Below are 22,040 nucleotides of genomic sequence, written 5' to 3'. Positions count from 1 at the left end.
TTTGACCAAAGAAATGTCATCACTCTGCATATAATAAGACTGAGATTGCAACTAAGAGAGGGTGAATTAGTTGACTAGAAATTATGACAACTTTTTCTGCAAAATAAAGAGTTAAAGTGCAGGGGATAATATTGCAGAAAATAAACAAGAATAAGTCAAAGAGGTATGAGAGAAGAGAGTATACAAGGATTTTTATACTGGTTCACGTTCTTGTCCATCGAAGATTACGTCTAGTACTCTTGCAAACACAAGAGATTTTCCACTAAATATTATGAGTTGTAATTACAATATCTTATCTCGAGATCTTTATGTACCTTACACACTCACTAATATTTATCACATTGGAAAACACATTTCCAAGTAACTCTATCTCCTTTCTATTCATACCCCGTGAAAGAAAGTATTTACAACGAATGAAGAATTACAATGATGGCTTGGATTGCCTTTACAAGTATGAATTATAATAACACTTGCAATTCAATCAAGTCTTTGTATACTTAGTAAATAATGTTCTTTAAGTTTACAAAATTTTGAAACACTTTACTTCAAGCAACTCAGTAAAATAGCTTTGAAAATTTGAGTTCAAGTTGCTAGAAGTTCATAAAACTATTTCAGAAAAATATAGGAAAGTTATGAGAAAAGTGTGAAAGAGTTGTTCAAAGAGCTATTTTTCAGTGTGGGTTCTAAGACCTTTAAATAAGCTTTTCAATCAGTCATTATACATTTATGAAAGAGTAGGAATTGTTTGGAATGAAGACATTTCGTTTGGGATGAAAAACCTTGAGTTTCAAATCTAAAAAACTGATGTAACAACTCTTAATAACCAATTACAGCAAGTACTTATACCAGTTATTATATGACTTATAGAAAGGGAAAAAAGAAACTGCTTATACGTTCTTCCAAAATGATATAGAGTTGCTACCACGTTTTATAAAATCACATTTTATATATTATTTGTCTTTTAATTTAGATATCTAAATTTGGGAATCTACTGTATTGAGAGTAGTCCATAAATATCCTTCAATATTAATATATTATGAATATCTTAAACAAAGACTATTTCTGTCCTATAAATAAACTCTATTATTTGTATAACAGCTTTATAAGTTAAAAGTTGACAACTTTTATTTTTAGGAAAAAAAAGTAAAACGAGACATATCTAAAATTGTTGTGCAAATAATAAAGTTGTATATAAAAGAAGGATGAAGCCTAATCCAAAACTTTTTGTTGTGGTGGTTCTCCAACCAAACCCTAGTTATGCTCATCCACACCAATTCTACCTCAGACATCGCTCTCCAACTACATAAATTAACAACAAAAGTAAAACTATATGAGTTTAATTATATACCGTTACTAGAAAGTTTTTTACACTGTCAGTATATCACCTGTTATTGATTTATATTATTTCTGTTTAAAAGTCAATGATAGTTAATATATAAATGATGGATGATTTACTGAAAACTTACAAATGTCAGTATATACTTATTAAATTGAAACATGAAAACATTAAAAAAAAAAAATAAAGATGTCCTATGATTGTCTTTTCGTGAATGAAAGGCAACCACGAACACTAACCACTTACTCAAACTATTCTAAAACTTCAACAAGTAGATCATCCACATGGTAATTAATAATAATAATCCAAAGAATCAATGATTACGAATAATTGTGAATTAGAATAAAGTTAAATAATTCACATTGATCATTATTATTGATCAAGTAATATAATTTTCCCCACCCCTTTATCTAGTTCTGTCTAATAACGACAACCCACCATAGCCGGAAGCACCATAGATTTTGAGGTTGTCGTAAACTGAAAATTGGAATCACTAATATCTTCATCTGGTGCTGGAAGGTTAAGATCAAATTCTAGAACATTTCTGGGCTTAACTTCTATGGTGGTGGAAGTGGCATCAAAACTTGTCTTAGTACTAGTATTAGTTCTAGAATTTGTAGATGTTCGATGCCTTCTCATGTGGCCACCCAAAGCTTGACCAGATGTGAATTCTGCCCCACAAATAGAACATTCATGAAACTTGGATTTGTTTCCATCAAAAGTTTTATTGTTAGGACAACCTAATTGAAGGGAAGTTGGAATTTGAGGGCTACTTTTGATATGGGTTTGATTTGCTTCTTTGATCTTGAAAATTCCTGAACTTGAGAGTGATGGTGGTAGTTTCTTTTCCTCTAGAGTCATCTTTGGCTTTTTGTGGCTAGCCATGTGTCCACCAAGTGCTTGAAAGGAAGAGAATGTCTTGTTGCATGTCTTGCACTCATAATCATAAAAACCAATTTTTGTTGTTGTAGTCGTAATTGTGGTCGCAGTTGCAGTTATGGTTGTATTTGTGGTCGGGGCTATAGTCATGTTTTTGTTGTTTCGAGCATCATTCCCTTCTCGTTTTCCTCCGGCCAAGAGAATCAAACAATTAGCCATGTCTTCCTCTTCGTTACGGGTTTTATCAAAAGTGGTTGTGGGAGAAGAAAACGTCGACCCATGATCACCGGCGCCGGAAGTAGCACTTGAGCAACTAGAAGTGACGGCGGTGGCAGCAACGGCACAAGGGGACAAAGGTCTCTGCCTCTTGGTGCGTTTTCCCTTGACAACATGGTTGGCATCGTTGTTGTTATGAGACAACTCCACAAGTTGTTCCTCCATAACCATGTTCATTATCAAAGTAACTTCTAAGGGGAAAAAATAGTTTGAAAAGTAGTGGGCTTAATATGCTAAGGAAGATAGTTAGATAGTAATAGAGGAGAGAAAGAAATAGACATATTTATAAGGAGGAGTGTGTTATATTTATTTATATATAAATGTTTGGTAACGAATGAGATATATAAGTTTGTTTTTGTACTATCAAAGATATTCTCTCATTTTTTTTTGTACTATAGATTTCGTGACCGACTCTCCTAACAAATCTTACTCATAAGAATCGAAATATCAACATTGGAGATCGAATGAAACCTGACTTCATTAAAGCAACATGGTATGTTATACCACACCTCACACTTGCACTCTCTCACACACAAAATCTTCTTCGCTTTTCCAACTTGGAAGTGTTATTGATGAGAAAGTTCCTTTCGTCTTTTCACGCGCCTTTTCCCGCACGTCACTCTACGCTTCAACCACGCTTTTCGCCTCTTTCTGTTTCGGTGCTACTTGTATTTTTACTTTTTATTCTGAAATATTGAATTAATTATAACAAATTAATTATTGCTATCAAATTTATTAAAAGTAGGCGAATGTTCTAAAAATACCAGCTATTGTAAATTTGTAATGGAAAAAGTAAGAATTTTTTTTTACTATGGAGTGAGTTATTTAATATAGGGTGGAAACAATAGACATTGTAAGATAATTTATATTTAAGGATAACATTTTTTTAAATGTGACTTATAAATAAGATGAAATGAGTACATAAATTGCAAGTGGCATGATATAATTACCACAACACTTTCACAGGATTTATGAATGTTAAGTTAATATACTTAGTTTTATTAATGTGTCCATAATTAAATGTATTTTGACAAAATTATCCAACACTATTATTAGTCGATCATTTTTTCTACTACATGTTAATTAATGAGGGTTTTAGGTAACAAAATCAATTACATGTTTCTAAATTTATAAAAATCCTATGAAAAAAAGGGAGTGGTAACATTTTGAGTCGGTTTATGGTTAGACTAATATTTAGGCCAACTAAAAAGTGATTAGTAACACCTAATACAAGTTAATTAAAGCAAAGATTGCACGTTAAAATCATGCTACACCGTCATTCACTTCATTTTTAAACAAATGTACTAATCCAATTTTAGTGATTAGAGATTTGGGTGCCTTTTCAACAAGAAAAGAAAGGGACATATGTAGCATGTGATTAAGTATATGATTCGGTTAAGGACTCATGAGTAAGAACTAAGAAGGGTATGTGTACCCTACAAGTATATGACATGACCACTTTAGGACGGTTCCTCCTACGTAAATGTTCTCCTTTTAATTCCTTAATTATTTAGACTTAATCTTCTGTTTAATAGATTAGATTTCGTAGTTCTATATATCATGAACTATGATTGATCGAAAAAAATATATTAAAGTTAAAAATATAATTATTAATTATTTTCCTCATTAATCACAATCATGAGATATAGGATGATACATTTTGTTGTGAGATAGAAGATGTATTCCACATGTTTGGGAGTACATATTATGTCCTACTCCATGCTGAAATGATAGCTAATTTTGTTAGGTACTACTAACAATATTCTCTCACCTTTTTGGGTAAAAAACTAATCATTTTAGGATTCGTGGCTGCCCTCCCAACAAATATCGTTCTCAGAAGTCGAACTCTTAACTTTGGAGATTCAGTAAAGCTTTACACTATTAGACTAACGTCTATTTGGTAATCTGGCATAATAATCAATCATTTCTAAAGTACTAGCTTGAAGTTAATATAAACAATTTCTGTAAAGAAGTGTATGCATTTATTTTCCAATGACGTTCCTTAGTGCCTAAATGATATGAAATTGATTGTTAGCTAATGGATACAACGCATGAGTTTTTAAATTCAGATTGATATAAAAAATTATTACCCAATAATATTTAATAAAATTATAAAATATAAAACGACAGTGAGCATGTCAAGTTTTGAGAGGATCTTCGTGAAGCAAAGGTAGCTAAGAGTGCAATTATTGGACATGTATAATGTTGAGATATTATTAGTATTTGTTATAAACTTCAAGATCGTGGAGTGGTCCTGTATTAGTTTCATATATAATGTAATAAGTTACTAATTAATTAAGTAGATCTAAGATCATTGACTCAATAGTCTTAATTTACTTAGACATGATCCATTAGTGGGTGAGCAATACATTACCCAATAATGTCTATTACCATCTAAAGGAGGAACAACTTGAAGTATTAATCTAGGGTTTCATACTTTTTGGAGAATGTTAGTTATTTGGTCCATTTAGATTATAAAAAACAATGTTACTTTTAGTCGTGAAAGTTAAGCTTTATTCAGATTATGGATTCAATCCAAATTAGATCTTGGATGTGGTTTTCAAAAAATGTGGATTCTAGTTCTTACACTTTTGTGTAGTAGTGTTTCAATTCATTTACTTGTATTAAGTTTTTCTGTAAATTGTAATTGGGTTAACAACTCTTGTGTCTCGTTATTTTATTTGCTTATAAAAAAAGTTATAGGGTTTCATCCACAATAAGACAAAAGAAAACATACAAGTGTTATAAATATAATAGATTTTGATAAACAAAACTAATAAAGATACAACATTTCCATAGAAGGAGTAAAATCAAATACAAAAGAAAAGAATATCATATATTATATAATGTTTCTTCCCTTCACACACCAAATACTACCCATCAGTGAAAGCAAAAAAAAAAAGGGTTGTTAATTAAATGCTCGAATTACAAAAAAATCAGAATGCAAAATCTAAGATTTAAATACCATTGACTAAACGATAACTCAATTTACCCACGACAGAAGAATACCAAGATCAAAAAGTATCTATAAGATTATAAAGTTAATAGTTAAATGCACCATGGTACTAAGCAATTGTTGTTGGTGTCTAATGACATCACATGGATAACAACTTTTTCACACTTGACATTATTATTATCACTACACTAGCTTTCATATTTTATATGATGTAAGGATATTTTTTCACTGGCTTAAATATAAAGTAGTGCATTATCTGGTTTATGTAGCATTGACCGACATCTTATAATGATATAGCTTATCAATCTACAAATAATTTGCAGTTTCTCAAAGATAAAGCATGTTGGTTGGTCCAAATCAATCCTTTAATTTTGAAATATATGTAAGTTCTATATTTTGGTTTGATACTTCATTTTTTACATTTCATTTGTAGTGTATGTTAGTATGAGTATGCGACTATGAACATGATGAGTACGAGTATTTTTAGATTTATAAAAAGTGATAAAACATCATTCCATTTTCTTGAAATTAAATAAAATTGAAATAAATTAACAATGGGTGTATTTTTTAGTAGTACTAAAGGTATATTTTCACATTTTTTAGTAATAAACCAATACTAATCTCATTTGAGGTTCGTGGATGTCCTCCCAACAAATGTTGCTTACATGAATCAAACTTTTATTATTGGGATTTGATGAAGCCTTACACCACTAGATCAACACTTTGTTGGTAATGATCATTAATTAGTATATTTGAATATATATATATATTAATAATAATTGAATTAAATGAAAATCAGTAATGATGCGGCAATCTGGTATTAAGAATTATAAATTACTAGATTTAAAAATATATTAAAAATTAAAGAAAAAGAATTCGATATTCTTATATCAATTATTTAATTTTTCTGATACATTTTTTAGGAGATATTTCCAATGGCAAATTGATTCATATACATTGGGCAAAGGAGAATAAATCGAGCAGCCTTAAAATAAGTGATATATAGATAAGTAACATGCATTTGTAATAGCCATGGAAAGGTTCAATGTACAGTGAAGTTTACTGAATAAAAAGAGTGCAAAAAGAAGGCCAGATTCTTAGCGTAGGAAATTAAATGTGGTTAGTTGTGTTGTGTGAGGCACGTAATGTGAGGAATAATATTAGATGCTACCATGCCTTAACATTTTAGTGATATATATATATATATATATATATATAAATAAGGAAAGTTTTGTTTACACCAAACTTAAGTTACACTAGTTGCACTCAATCTCAGCTATTCATTTCTTAAATCTAATGTACCAAATGGGTAAGAGCAATAAATGATAAGAGAAAAAAAGAAAAATCTTAAATAACTTATTGTATTCACTCATTTAGTCTGATAGACTTAAAAAATGAATGAGTGAGATTAACTATAATTAGTATAAATGAAACTTGAGTGTAAATAGGTCCATGCTGTATATTGTATATGTATATATATAATTGCTATACCTTGTGCTTTTCCCTCCACCATATCCTTCTTACAAAGAAAATTAAGATATTTATTAATTAGTGGAAGAGAAAAATAAAGAAATAAAGTGATTAGAAGGTGAAGGTTGGGGTGGTTCAGAAAGTACAACCATTCTTTCTTTCTTCCTTCTTATCCTTTAATTATATGTACAATTCGAGATGAGATATGTGACTACTCACCCTTTTTGCAACTATGATCATGCTGCAATATTTATATAATTATATGTAAAGTTTTGGATATGTTCTTTTTTTAAGATTTTGGGAAAATGTGAAGAATATTCCATCAAATGCAAATGCAAATGCAATTAATTTATCAACAAACTTAAGTTAGGCCAAATTTCCATGCCATGCATGATATACATATTCATATGTATTGTATTGATAGTGTAAGAATTCGTTATATTATCACTATATCATACATCGTTCATATTTAATCGGCATAGACTCTTAAATAAGAATAACTAGGGAATTGATGGACATGATATTGTGTGGAGCAGATATATTCATAAATATTTTAGTGATACAGTAGCGTTACACTACACACACTTATTAGCACAAAGACATTGAAAGTAGTGGAAAGGGATCCTATCCTGTACTGGAGAGTCCAGTGCTGGATAGGATGATGACATATGATAAAAAAATCTTTTCAACTGTTATAATTTTATATTATTTTTGAATAAAAAAACAAATAAAGAAAGTTTAAAAATTTCAGACCCATGTTCTAGTAATGGCTCTGCATTATCGGAGAGGAGTTCAACTCGAAAGTAGTGGTGTAGGGGACTTAATATTCCAACTCCATTTTAACACGTCACTGAGAGTGAAGCTTGTGAACCACTCGTGACAACAAAAACAAGATATATATATATATATATATATTGCTTTCATTTATTTCTATATTTATATATTTACTAACAATTTTATTTGTTTTTTCTTTATTTTTCTTTGGACAGCATTGAACAAAGTATCTATTGAGAAGGAAAGTTTTCGTTCTATCCATACAACATTAATGACTTAAAGCATATGACTGAAGACAAGGACAGGCCCAAAAAATAAGCCACTTTATTTATTTCTTGGGAGAAAAATTCCCACTTCACTAGCATAGTTTTTCCTTTTCTTCATGGATAGAGGGAAGTACTTTTTATTAAAATATTTGAATTGAGAGAGTATTATTTTATTTAAGATTTAATTAGTTTAATTTATTTAAATTTATTTATAATTTATGTTTATCTTGTTACTTATTATCTTATTGTTTCTAATGAGCATTATTTGTATAATAAATTATATGAACTGACTTATATTTAAATTTGACCAATTTTTATTGTAATAAATTTATGTAATTTTGTCATTTATGATATTGGTTGATCTTATAAGTAACAATCCATAAGAGCAATCACAGTGGTTGTTTTTAACAAGATAAGAACATTCTTACTCTGTTATGCATTATATCGTTCTTATTTTCTGTTTTTTACTTCTTAAATAAGAACAATTTTTTGTTGTTTTAACCAAGGAAAAGTGAAGATAATAAGTAGATGATGTGAGAAAAATGTAAATGTTATGGGACTCATATATGAATAAAAATGATGTTTGTCATTATGAGAAAAAAATACATGTTGTTCTTATTTCATAAAGAGTTATAATAAATTATAAAATAATATGTGAGATTCAAATAGGAATGAAGATTTTATTTAGTGTGAGAGAGATGCTCTAAGTATCTTAGAAATGCTTTAATTTGTAAACCAAGAATATGATGTCTATCTTAATACAAATGAACCACACATATTCAATAGATTCTTTTTCTCCAAATAGATAAAAGAAAAGATGCTTTTATTGCTAGTTGCACAATAGTCTTCAAGCAATTGAGTGCATTTTATTTTTAGTGAACTAATATTCCCTCCCTGAAATGTGGCATGCATTAATGGAGAGAAATGCATATAAAGAAATGAACTAAAAGCTTACAAAAGGGTAGGGAGGGTAATGGTATAGTCATGGTCCTTTACTCCCTTTTTTAGTGGCTAAGAAAATACAAGATAGTGAGATTCTTAGATAATGATAAAGCAAGAAAGTCTTTGATCTTAACTCTCAAATTACCTAAAACTTTCCTAATATATTTTCCTCTATTTATGTGGATGAAAAACAGTCAAAAATTAGAAAAAAAAATACAAGGGTAGATAGATGAGGTCTTTTTATTATTATGAGGATGATATACTTGAATAATGAAGGCCAAATCTCAAAGGATAATATATGAAAATTGTAAAACTTAATTGTTAGAGTACCAAAATATGTATCATTTCATATACCCCGAAATGTAAAGTTAATATATTTAATTCATCTTCTATCAATAAAAAATAATGGGTATAGAGAATGATACAAATTTTGGGACAAAAAATGTTGACGCCGAAGAAAAAGATAATAAGGTTGAGTGCTTGACATTGCTTATTTCCAAATTAAAGTCATGTGGAATGCCGCAAAGGAAACCAGTAAACCTAATACACACTCCACCTCGTGACGTACAATAAAGACATGGTACTTTGTTGAAGTTGCAACTAAGCATGAATGAATCACGCACCTCCATTTTATACATTGGAGAATTTATAACAAACAAACACTCTTTTCACTCTTCACTTTGTTTTATTATTCAGTATTAGTGTAGAAAACATGTTTTAACCACACAATTTTACTTTATCTCTAAGGTACACATGATATATATGCATTATATTTCATGAGCACCCCAAAAATTATCAAGCATATAAAAAGATACTCAAGTCTTATGTATAAGGCTATTATCAACACTTAAAGAATCTCATTAAACTTCTACAAAATATACCTTATATCTATCATAATATAATTTATCTAGAATTCTCTAACTAAATACAAGTTAAATATTACATCTTGCCACATTCTTATAGAATCTCTAGAAAATTGTTTCACAAGTGAGACACCACGTCTTGAATCAAAATCTTAAGGTATTAGTTTCATGGGTCTTTCATTCTTATAAACTATTTTACTTCTTCTCGCATATTCGATGTGAGACTTCACACTTGAATAAACCCAACAAAATCAACCGGAGTTCATGACTTCATGTCATCTTCACACACTGCAAGAAAGGACCAGAAAAAATACACTATCTCACACACCCACTTAAGACAGTTAGAGTAATCATAATGATTGTTCTTAAGGTTGTCTTAATAGAATAAGAACATTCTTACTTTATTTTTCATAATATCATTCTTATTTTATGAATAAGATTATGTGATTAGTAAACTCATGGTAGCATTAGTGATGTTAGAATACTGGAGATAGAGCCACTCAACTACTCTACCAGTTTTTGTTATTTGTTTTACAATTGTTCTTTCTTTTCATATTTGTAAGAACAAAGAGAATACTAGTAGTTAATTTGATTGAGTAGAAGTTGGAAAAGTAGATAAAGTTAAGACAATGTGGTCACGGTCAAAAGATCCCTTCTTTGAAAGAAAATGACTCTATACCAACTCTACCTTATGTTAGGTTCACTACATGCACCATTGCACTCTTTTACCTTAGCTACTAATACTACGAATAAGAATCGTAATTATTTTTACTCATGTTTCCAATGGTAAAATTATGATTTCGTGATAAATAAAAAGATAAAATTACCATTTTATGTTGTCGTTTATGTGTTATTTTATAATATTTGTCTCTCTATTAATTGAGAAGATATTTACTCTAATACTATATACTTTACTTTCATTTCTCATGCCTACCTCGTGAGAAAACTATACCATCAAAATTCCATCACATCTTCTAACTACAAGTGCTAACTAATAACCGTACTCATTACACTTAAGCATATTCCTTAAAAATAACTACCCTCCTTAATTTGTAAGGCCACCACTTGTGCATTGCACACAATTTGGAGAGAGAAAGTGAAAAAATGCTCGATAATTACATATATCACATTCAGATTTGATTTTAGGATAATAACAATCTAATTAATTTAAACATTATAAACAAATCTGTTTAGATGTCACCTTCAGATTTGATTTTAGGATAATAACAATCTAATTAATTTAAACATTATAAACAAATCTGTTTAGATGTCACCTTCAGATTTGATTTTAGGATAATAACAATCTAATCAATCTAAACAAATTTATTTACATGTATTTGGTTTGTTATTATCGATAACTAAAATGGAACAAGGGCTATAATTAAAAACCTAAAGTATGTAAATCTTGAATTTGTGTTACTGAATGAATCATAACAATATCTTGCAAGTTGTAAGTTGAGAAAGGAGACATGATTCATAATTAATAATAGTGAAGGAAGTTAGTTCACCCTTTCAAAGCAACGTTATTTAATTATGCTAACAGAAGACTTATTACAATTTCATTTTATGTTAATCATATTACACGCAAGACCAAAGTTGGTATTTGATATAGGATGGATCAAATTTATGGATCACTTTGCATTTATTAATCACCTATTAACCCATTAGTTTTACCAAACACTTCTACTTCAATAAATTAATTTATCAACTTTAACCTTTCACTTTTCAATATTCAACCAAGTTACCAACTAAATTGTCCCAAATTATAAGTCATGGAAACTCAGAAACTAAACTCAATCCTTTTGGTATCGGAGAGTCTAGTACCAGAGGAGATGGTGACAGTATTATTAAAATTGTACTGTCATCAAACCAATTAGGATACTAATATAGTGGTATAGCGGTTCAATCGATGATTTACTAATTAAACCACATAATGATGAAATTAAATAAAAACCAATAATTTTTTTTTATTCTCATTAAAAATAAATTTTAAATAAAAATCGGCTGGTATGATCAATACGGTTCAATTGAAAACCGGCCAATATAACCAGTTTTGATCGCTATAATTGTATGATCGGTATAATTATTATATCATAGTGATCTTGAGACTAATTCACCAGTTTACCGGTTGAACCGACCGACACAAATCAGATTTTACAATACTGGATGGTGACATGTGATCTTAAACAAAATTTAACGTAAAATTTTTATTCAAACTTGTAATTAAAAAATTACAAATCATGAAATCAATCTAGACTTCACATCGGAGAGGAACACATCCCATTCTTGATAAGCATATACCGTGATTACAACTATAGACTAATACCATTCTTCACTTTGTTTTTTATGGGCTGAACCATGAGTTTCTTTTGATGGAGACCTATTTGTTCCTTGAAATCCAACCCAATAAGGTACAAGTTTCTTTGGATGCCTGTATCCTTTGTTTTCGTATCTTATATTCTCACACCGGTCTTGACCCATCGTACATAAATTTCAAAGTTGAGCATGGAAAAATGGCATGACTTCAAAGCCTTGGTTTACAAGAGCGCCAGTAACCCATAGCTTCAAATTTGGCAGGTTAATTTCTGGGTCAGAACCTTCCACCTGTTTTCAACACATAAATCACTAAATATGTAGCAAAATTCCATGACTCATGTCAAACAAATAGAAAGACTAAATTGAAAGGAGTTCATATAGCTTACATTCAATGTAAATGTTAGTAGAAAACTGTCACAAACTGTAGCCAAGTTTGAATTATGAACATTGAATCCTGTAAGAGACTCAAGAGCCTTGTAAAGTGATGCAGCCACTCCTTCTCCTTTATTGCTCACTATTTTTGCATAATATCCTCTTTCTTCAACTTCAAACATGTCCATCTAAAACCCACATGCACAAATGTTATAGTAACCAACACACATAAACTAACTAAAAACTCATGGACTTGATTTTACAAGTTTTATTTATCTAACAAACCTGCAAGATCTTCTTGCATATTGAATGGTTGTTGTAGGTGGCATGAACCATTATGGAGTTGTTAATTGATCCTTCATATTTTTCTGATACTAATAGTGATGTTTCAAGTCCTGAAACCTCAGATTTCAGCTTCTTAGCTTGTGCTTGAAGCCCATGCACATATTCTACTGCATCTCCTATTATAGAGGCCTTATCCATCTGTGTATATATATATAATTTGTATATCATTTACACTTCAATCTCTTAAGATTTCATGCATGTAAGATTTAATTCAACTTTTTACTTCTCACCCCAAAATTATCCTTGCAATATTACATGGTCTAGAGAGGCTTATGAAACTCATGAGATATTTGGATTCTCATGCAACTTATTACATAAAATAAGACAACCTATTTCTAACATGGTATGTTCACTATGTTGTATTAAAACTTGCATTGCAATAGGGACACATACCTTAGTTATGTTGGGAACCAAAGAACGCAATGCATAAAGTTTGTCCTTCATTCGACCTCTCCTTCTCCTCTCAGAAATGAGAGTTTTTGACCTATCGGCATTTTGCTTCGATTTTGCATTGGTAGTAGTTTCAGTCGTAGTTGTTGCTGCTGAACTAGAATCCACTCCATCATTTTCTTCTTCTCCTTCTCCCATAAGCTTCCCATTAAAATAAGAGAGGGAGCTCAATGTAGAGCTTAGAATTGGATCATGAACATTCACAACAATATTATTATTATTATCATTAGTCTCATGATCAAATATATGGTTATCAATGAAGCAATCATTGTTAAGGTCAGAACCAAAGTTACAAATGAGATCTTCATTTTCACCATGGATTGAATTGATAAACTGATCAAAGTTGAGATCATCAATGAGATCATGTAGCTCATGATCATTATTGTGCATCAGATTATGCATTGCATCCATAGTTAATTGGAACATAAAACTTTGATAAGAGGACTAATATAATTGTAATATATAGAAAATTGAAACCTTTATTACATGATATAATAATGTTGGTGTGATTTGAATAAAATGAGTTCTCTTTCATTGATCATGAGGTTTATTATTTTTAATTCTGGCTGGTAGTTAATTAACAACAAATCTATGTGGTGAAGAAACTATCTATATGTCACATTGTGAAATATAAAATCTTTATTTGAAGCATCTTAATATATAAATGACAAATCAACCTACTTGGATTAGTATATATCATCTTCTCTTGAGGTTAACACAGAGATTTCCCTTTCTGTTATGCTGGCTAGGAAAATTAGTCATATATGATTAGAATCTTAATAAGTGTGGCCAATGCACCCAAAAAAGTAGTTATATATGATTAGAATCTTAATTAAGTTGTCCAACATAATACTCCGAAATAGATTAATTCCTTACGATGACATCTCCTTATGCTTATTAGTAGGGGTGAGCATGATCTGACTCTACTCACTCACCCAGTATAGCCCGATCATGATCATACACAAATAGGGTCGGGTCTCAGTGAGTCTAGGGCAAGGTTCAGATTCAAATATTAGACTCGGTCAATATTTAGGACCGGGTAGGAACTAAGCATTATATTTATTGTCAGCTTCAAGTTTAGGGTTAAGTCCATTTTCAAAAATAACTCAACCAACGTTTAAGACCAGGTAAAAACAAACCTTAAGCTTTAACCCGCTTCATGCCTACTTATTAGTACAAAAAAAACAAGCTAACTTAATTAGCTTGTGATTATGCTTTTGTTTTTTAATTGTTGACTTTTTGTTAGATGAAATTTGTAATGCTGAAATAACTCCAAAAGTTATGGCGTGTGTATAAATAATTGTATCCTTGTAGATATAAATAATGAAATGATTAAAGTAAGAATGTAAAATGAGATCAGCAACCACAGACAGAGGAAGGAATAAGAAGAAGCACGCTCAGTTAAATGCATTTTCTTTCATCAATTTGTAATATAATATTATTGTTCAATACTTTAAGGTTAAAACCAAGAGTGTGGATGGCACGTGCAGGAGTGTGGGAGACACCAGTTTGGGCTGACGCTTACACGTGCCAGGCCCACCATCTTAATTTTATTTCCCCCAAATTGAAGCCAACTAATACATATTTCTTATAATCAAAGTTTAGTGAGTTTACCGATAAAGTCTCGATCTAATGATGTAAGATTTCACTAATAAAAACATGAAAGGACTAAACCATATACACCTTCCAAAATAAAAAACATCATGAAGGCCTTTATGACCCTATCTTGGGTGGCAACAAAAGATAAAAGAGCCAGTTAAGGTAATAATGTCCCTTTTTATGTGCATGAAACCTTGGAATAAAGCTGACCCACACGTGAATACAAAATTTAAGGAGGCCATACATCTTTCCAATAAAATTGTCCTACCACTAGCAATATTAAGATTACTTTTAAAGTCAAATAGTAAATACACATTCCAACCCTCAAGTTTTTCAACTTTATCAATTTGGTCCCTGAAAAATTGAAAAATCCAAACTAGTCCTAATTTTTTTTAAATTGTATTCAAATTAGTCATTTTTAGCATGTTTTATAATTCATGATAGAAATTAATTTGACCCCAAAAATGACTAATTTGATTACCATTTAAATTTTTTGGGGACCATTTCGGGTTTTTCGATTTTTGAGAAATTAAAATAGTAAGGTCAAAAAACATGAAGGACTGAAATGTTATTTACGTTAAAGTTGATATCTTCCTTCAAAAGAACCTAATCATAAAGTTACATCCGATACAAAAATTTAAACCCCATTTTTTTTTAATATTGACTCCCCTTTTGTAGGGTTTAGAAGTGTCAATGAAGTTAACTTTAACTTTGAAAATTACATGTAGCAGTCCAATTTATGCTAATTTCAATTTGGATACAAGTGCATTCAATGTCAACTTCAACCCTCACATGTTTTGGGACACTAGCACCAATGCCAAGAAAAGATGGGTTAGAAAGCAACCTAAGCCTTGGAAGTTCAAACAAAGAACTAGGCACTAATTTAAACCACACAATTGTGCTAAAAGATATTTATCTCTAGTTTAAACAAAAATGTTTACAATCATTTTATTCCAGATAGTAGTGCCTATAACATGTATAGAAGATTTACACTTTACAAAATAAAAAGCAACTGACAAACTAAACAAAGAGACAAATATGGAAGGGCAAAGTTTTAGCATCTTTCACTTTGAACAAAATCAGAACAATAAGCTGATTAGAGGGAAATGTTCAATTGATTTTTTTATCCCAAGAAATGTTGTAAAGCTGCTTGCCTTTCGATTTAAAAGTCATGAGTTCAAATCCTGGAAACAGTCTCTGCACTTATGAGGGTACGGTTGCGTACGTCTACCATCCCCAAATCCTACTAGATTATAGAATCGTGCATTAGACCGCCCTTATAGAATAACTATATAACAAAAAATGAGTCCTAAACTTCTGATTGCTTCACCATACCTCAAGCACTCTCCATATGTACTTTTTCCCTCAGCTTTGAGCAAATCAATATGCATTGTGCAACGAACCAAACAGCCTCACATTACGCACCATCGAGTGTCGAATTAATTTGCTGGTGGTCGGGTACCATAACTTTCGGAAAAGGAAGCAGTAACTCTTTCCCGAAGCTAACTTGTAATGTTGAAAGGAAAGAGTCGAAAGAAAAATCTACCTATCAGCATTGTAGGAAGAAGAGCGTTTCATAACATTATGTACATCTTTTTCTTCCAGGCAATCGAATCCTCGCAGCATAATAGAAGTCGAGAACAACGGGGAAGGGAATTTTGAATCAGAAAGGTTAGCCTTGTAGGAAGGAATAAGGCCAAAACTATGGTTTTTTACGGATATTGATCCACATGAGATCAGTTGCATTAGCATATTCATGGCCTTCGCCCTCGTATTGGTTGGCATTCGAATATCGTAATCTTCTAGGATCCTAAAGCTGTTCATTTTACTCATATCAGCTCTAATCAAAGATTCCAAAGTTTCAGTATTCCCTTCAAAGGAAGAAGGGCTAGAAGTTGAGGTATGAGAAGAACAATCCGTGCATATTTCAGAATTATCTTTCACTTGTGGCTCTTCAACTCCACATATTCCATTGCATTCAGGTTTGGATGATCCATCATCTGTTGACACACCCCTGGTGCAAGTTTTCTGGATATTAGGTCTATTATCATTTTCTTCTGTCTGAGTAGAAGCATCTGCCAACCCGTTAGTCTTGTTGCGGATTTTGTACGCCGTTGATGGCAAGCTTAGAGGACCAATCTTTTCGGCACTAGACTTCGGAGAAACATCAGAGGAACCAGTGTGTTTTCCTGAGGAAATCTCGTCTTCTTGAGAGTTTCTTGTATCTTTTCCATTCAAGCTAGAAGAGGAGGAAGCTTCATCATGACTCCTACACGAAACCGGCTCTAGCGACTGCTTCAGACTTTGTACTTCAATATTGCTGATGGGGCTGAAACGGTCTGAGGCAAATTGCACAACCATAAAGGTTGTAATCAGGACTTAAACAATCACTTCATGTTGAAGACAATAAGATAAATACATAATATTCTTGACCTGAATTCGATTCGTCAAATAGCTCAGAACCTTTGAGGACATACTCACTTCCACAGGCAGGTAGAATTAGATCATCGTCACAGAGATCATGCCACACAAATCCATTCTTGTAGCTTCTGAATTACATAATAAACACAACTAAGTATACAAATTTGACCATAGTGAGACAATGTAAAGCTTAAATCTTGATTACATATAATCCACCATCAAGAACCTTGACACAATTCGAAACCCCGGAAACTTAGTTGATGCAGTTTTTGCCCTTATCAATTATGCTAACTGTTCTTAGCTATGAAGTCTCATATACCATTTGGTAAAGTAGGATGGAACAACAGAACATATTGATTATGTTCTGTGTTTGCCATATTTTATAAACAATATATATAACATGAAAAGTGAGACATTTTGGTTCCACAAAATGGATAAAACCAAAGGTTACAGAACAGTGTCCCAAACACTACCTCAGTATTAAACTTGTTTTTCTCTTCTTCCCCTCTCTTTTCTCTCAATGTTTCACAACAAACAAATTTGAACAGAAAGAGGAATAAGTAAATGCACTAACTTTCTCACCTTTTACAAGACCATGAATACAAAGAAGCCATGCATCTACCCCTCAATGCATTAAGTTTTTCAATCACATCTGCATACATAAAAAACAAACATTTCCTCAAAAAAACAACACCCCATAAACAAAAACACAAGCAAAAAATGTTTTTTTTTAAATTCTCTACCTTTCAAGTATAATCCATTAGAAGAAGAAAGTGGAACCTCCATGAAATGAGGATGTTCTAGTTTCATATTCCTACAAATATAATAAACCACTGGCACCTTCAGATTCTGATGATACTTTGGTGACTTCTCTTTCCATATTTTGGACCTTTCTGGACTCAGTTGTTTGTTATACTTCTTCATGTGTGCTTCCATTTTCACACTTAGAACATCATAACCAAAACTAGATCTATATAACTTATAATATATATGCTTGTTCAAGTTGACATCTTTAACAATAAAAATTCATTAATGAATAATAAAGAGAAGAACTTCAATAACAAACAAAGTACCCAAGTTTTTGTGCCTTTTTTTTTAAATGTTTCTCTCTCTGTCTTTTCTTCATTTAAGTACCCATCTTATTCATATATCTTTTGAATGTAAATAAAGTTTAGTACTTTAACTTGAAGTAGTGTATTATTTAGAAGATGTCCTACAAATTCATGTTTCTCCTCTTTTTGATGTAACACCCTTGTATTTTGCATCTATCATGTGCTGATTCTTGATATGCTGTTAAACCATAAATATCTGCTCTGTTTAATAACCGTGAATGTATGTGTCATAACTCTGAGTAAGATCATCAAGTTTATGCTCTTGAAGCATAAACTTATGTGGATTTTCTAGACTGTTCATCCATTTTAAGAGTAAGAAATTTAAATTTTTCAATATCTAATTGTGTAACTATCATGTAAATTGTGTTAATCAATTTTAAATGGTACTAATTACTATAGCACATATGATCTTGTATCTTTTATTTTAGATTTGTCAAATGTTTATGGGCTTTCTTTCTTACTCTTAATGTCACTGTTTTCAACTTTTATTTAGTAGGGTGACCCCATAATTCTACACCAAGGTTACCTCCATAAATTGCACATCAAATTGTAGTTTCAATAATATAAAATTTAACCTTAGTCAGAAACAAGATAACAAGGTAAAAAGTAAATAATGAAGTTTGATATATATATATATATATATATGTAAGCTACATAACTATCTCTAATGCTTTTGCAAGATTAAGGTCCAAGCCAATGCTGCAGCCAGAAGCACAAGTCCTATAGTATGGTTCATTCTACTTGATGCAAAAGCCTCATTGGGTGCTGCTAGTACTAATTGTGGTGCTTGTGCTGATTCTTCAACATTTATTGCAACCTTCATTCCCTGAAAGCAGAATCCTCTGCCACTAAGGAAATAATATAATCTTGCCTCTAAGAGTTGAAAAACATCTCTCCCTCCTCTAGTGATGTTGTTTATGAAGCCTTCTTCAATGCAATTCTCATAGCTTGTTTTGTTCACCTCAAGAACATTATAGATATGCTTGTCAAAACCAAAATCTGCATACCCAAATGGAAATTTGTTACCAAATTATGATAAAAATTTTAACTTTGTATAAGGGTGGACCATTTCAAAAGATGTGACAATAATGCATGGTTATTAGTTAATAATGTTGAAAAGTTACACTACAAGTATAACATAACATAGTTAAAGCATACATAAAATGTTAATGGTAATGTTATTACTTACACAACCAATCACCCTTGTAGAAATGTTCATGATTTGCCCAATCTGTGAAATTAACATTGGGTACCCAAGTATATCTTCCTCCTCCAACTCTATGCAGTGAAGTATCTCTACTCTGAGTTATGTGAAAGCACATTGTGATGGTTATTAATAAGCATAGTGTTAATTTTCTCTTGAGATCCATTCCCAATAGTAGTTTGTTCCAACAATAACAATCTTCCTATTGTTAGAAAAGAAAGCAAGAGAGACACTTTCATGCCAAAGTTCATGTTTATCTAATCCTAAACATATCAAAAGTGTGTGTTGAATTTGGCCTTTTCATGCAAGATTTTGTGTTTGTACCAAGTTGGCTCATTCTGTTGTAATGGTCTTGCTTTTCTAGTGTTTTCAACAATGGGTTTTTTAGTCAAGCTAGTAGTGATTATCTTTTAAATCTCACAATAAGTGTCGCTCTTAGGAATAGAACCCTCGATCTTATTGTTATTTTAGAGATCCAGCAGGATTTTATTTACTTACTTAACCCGCTAGTATATGGTGTAACATTTAGAATTTTGCTTGCAGCAGGCCTGATAGGAACATCACACATAACAGCTACCCAATGGGCCTCCCTCAATTTTGTACAAAACAATGTTTAGCCCAACCACAATCAAATGATAACAACTATGGAAACGTTATTTTAATTAGAGAGAAAAATGTATGCAATAACGATATATATATATGAGTTTTATAAATTGTTAATATATTATCTATTGTTGATGATATTTAATTACCATTGATTCTTTATAAAAAATAATAATATAAATAAATAGTAGATAATATAATAACTGTGTATAAATATTTATAATGATATTATATAAATATTACACTGTGTGGAAAACCTAATGTTATTGGATACATATCAAAATATATCACAAGACTACTGAAACATTTTGTGCACACCAGCAAGAGATTTTGTCCAATTCATATATAACGGAAGTCACGGTGGTTCAAGTGATACATGCTTAAATAAGGTTTCTAGTTTCAGTCTTGTGGATGGAAAAAATATCCGCTGAGAAAGTTAACCTTGCGTACATGTGGATGTTCCCGACTCGGACAGGATTGTCTCTATATGAGAATACCGCGGGAAACCCAAAAAATTATTCCTATATAGCCCCTAATCCTTATCTTTGTTTTTTATTATTATTTACATTTAATTTTTTTAGAGATAAAACTCAATCCTAACAAACTTCTAAAAACTTAATATTTTAATAATTCGAAATTAATCTATATTAATTAAAAAAAGTATAACTAACTGATAATGACTATTCAAAAGCAACTTGACAACTTTATTTCATTATTTACTTGTTTCGAAATAAATAATAATATTTAATTATTATTTTTGTTAAGATATTTTTATTTTGGATAATAATTAATAAAAATAATTTATAATATCTCGAATTTTGAGAATATCACTAAAATAAACTCCTATAAAAAATAGCACTTACAACTAAATGGGAGAGTATTAAGTTTTATATGTGACTATATAGATAAAACTAATAAAATATTGCTAACAATTTAAAAAAAATAATTTAATTTAATTTTAAATAATTATTTTTGATAGCACTAAAAAATAAAAGTCAACTTGTTTCCAATTATAACTCGTTAGATATTTCTTTAGGCAAAATTTTCTATAAGTTTTAAATTTACATATATTTAATTTTGCTTATATAGTATATAAAGTTTAATAGGTAGCTTCAAATTAATTACATTCTCCAAGTCTTATTCACCCATTTGTTGAATCTTCTCATTGGTTACTTTTTTCAACCTACCCGGCCAATCAATATTATGAGTTTTTAGTTAAAAATGATCAAAATTAAAAAGAAATATACACACCTAATTTTTAGGTCAGAATCTGATAAACATCATGCATATATGTAAAGATATTTATTAGTATAATTTCTCATAATTGTTTATGATAGGAATGAAAAAGAGAGGAAAAAAGTGGAAGGAAAAAAATGTTTTTGATTGTATGGTTTACATTTAAGAGAAAGACAAAAAGAAAAAAAATAGTTGGATATTTGCTTTTATATTTTCTCTCCAACAATTAGGAGTAAAACAAGTGGAAAGAGTAGACTCGTATGAGTTTTATATATTATCATTGTATTATCTATCATTCATGTTTTATCATTATTGACTATTCAAAATAAATAATAAAAATGAATGATTACTAATTTTATAACAACTTTTACACTAATAATATATAGATATTATACTAAAAACAAACCAAGAAATGTATGTCAATGTCTTCACTATGAGATAAGTTATATTCCAGTGGCAACCACTAAATCATACATGAGTGAAGATAAGATAATTTATCTACAATTATAAAAATATATTTTATTATCTAATAATAATTATATTTTTTTCTTTCCACTTTGTTCCTATTTTCTAATGAACTACACAACTAAAAAATTATCATATTTTCTATCCATTTTCCC

General features: G+C 30.5%; 4 protein-coding genes across 6 annotated transcripts; all 4 read right to left on the bottom strand.

The window, feature by feature from the left end:
* LOC109342763 (zinc finger protein ZAT5-like) lies at positions 1,566 to 2,767 on the bottom strand. Its single transcript, XM_019580750.1, has one exon. The coding sequence runs from the start codon at positions 2,666 to 2,668 to the stop codon at positions 1,757 to 1,759; it is 912 nt and encodes a 303-aa protein (XP_019436295.1). The 5' UTR covers positions 2,669 to 2,767; the 3' UTR covers positions 1,566 to 1,756.
* LOC109342503 (transcription factor FER-LIKE IRON DEFICIENCY-INDUCED TRANSCRIPTION FACTOR-like) lies at positions 12,189 to 13,772 on the bottom strand. Of its 2 annotated transcripts, none has more exons than XM_019580478.1 (4): positions 13,189 to 13,772; positions 12,736 to 12,933; positions 12,461 to 12,638; positions 12,189 to 12,366 (listed from the first exon to the last, which is right to left on the bottom strand). In XM_019580478.1, the coding sequence occupies exons 1-4, from the start codon at positions 13,669 to 13,671 to the stop codon at positions 12,353 to 12,355; spliced, it is 873 nt and encodes a 290-aa protein (XP_019436023.1). In that variant the 5' UTR covers positions 13,672 to 13,772; the 3' UTR covers positions 12,189 to 12,352. The 2 variants fall into 2 exon arrangements, with proteins under 2 accessions (XP_019436023.1, XP_019436024.1); XM_019580479.1 differs by having other exon boundaries at positions 12,465 to 12,638.
* LOC109342760 (protein UPSTREAM OF FLC-like) lies at positions 15,928 to 18,376 on the bottom strand. 2 transcript variants are annotated; one of them, XM_019580748.1, is made up of 5 exons: positions 18,009 to 18,376; positions 17,848 to 17,917; positions 17,278 to 17,393; positions 17,078 to 17,183; positions 15,928 to 17,023 (listed from the first exon to the last, which is right to left on the bottom strand). In XM_019580748.1, the coding sequence occupies exons 1-5, from the start codon at positions 18,199 to 18,201 to the stop codon at positions 16,387 to 16,389; spliced, it is 1,122 nt and encodes a 373-aa protein (XP_019436293.1). In that variant the 5' UTR covers positions 18,202 to 18,376; the 3' UTR covers positions 15,928 to 16,386. The 2 variants fall into 2 exon arrangements, with proteins under 2 accessions (XP_019436293.1, XP_019436292.1); XM_019580747.1 differs by having other exon boundaries at positions 15,935 to 17,183.
* On the bottom strand, positions 19,031 to 19,843 carry LOC109342762 (lamin-like protein). The gene is made up of 2 exons (XM_019580749.1): positions 19,567 to 19,843; positions 19,031 to 19,376 (listed from the first exon to the last, which is right to left on the bottom strand). Exons 1-2 carry the CDS (start codon positions 19,745 to 19,747, stop codon positions 19,042 to 19,044), a joined length of 516 nt encoding a protein of 171 aa, XP_019436294.1. The 5' UTR covers positions 19,748 to 19,843; the 3' UTR covers positions 19,031 to 19,041.

This window comes from Lupinus angustifolius, chromosome LG03, assembly GCF_001865875.1.
Source record: "Lupinus angustifolius cultivar Tanjil chromosome LG03, LupAngTanjil_v1.0, whole genome shotgun sequence".
Taxonomy (NCBI): Eukaryota; Viridiplantae; Streptophyta; class Magnoliopsida; order Fabales; family Fabaceae; genus Lupinus; species Lupinus angustifolius.
This window is presented reverse-complemented; position numbering and strand designations above follow the sequence as displayed.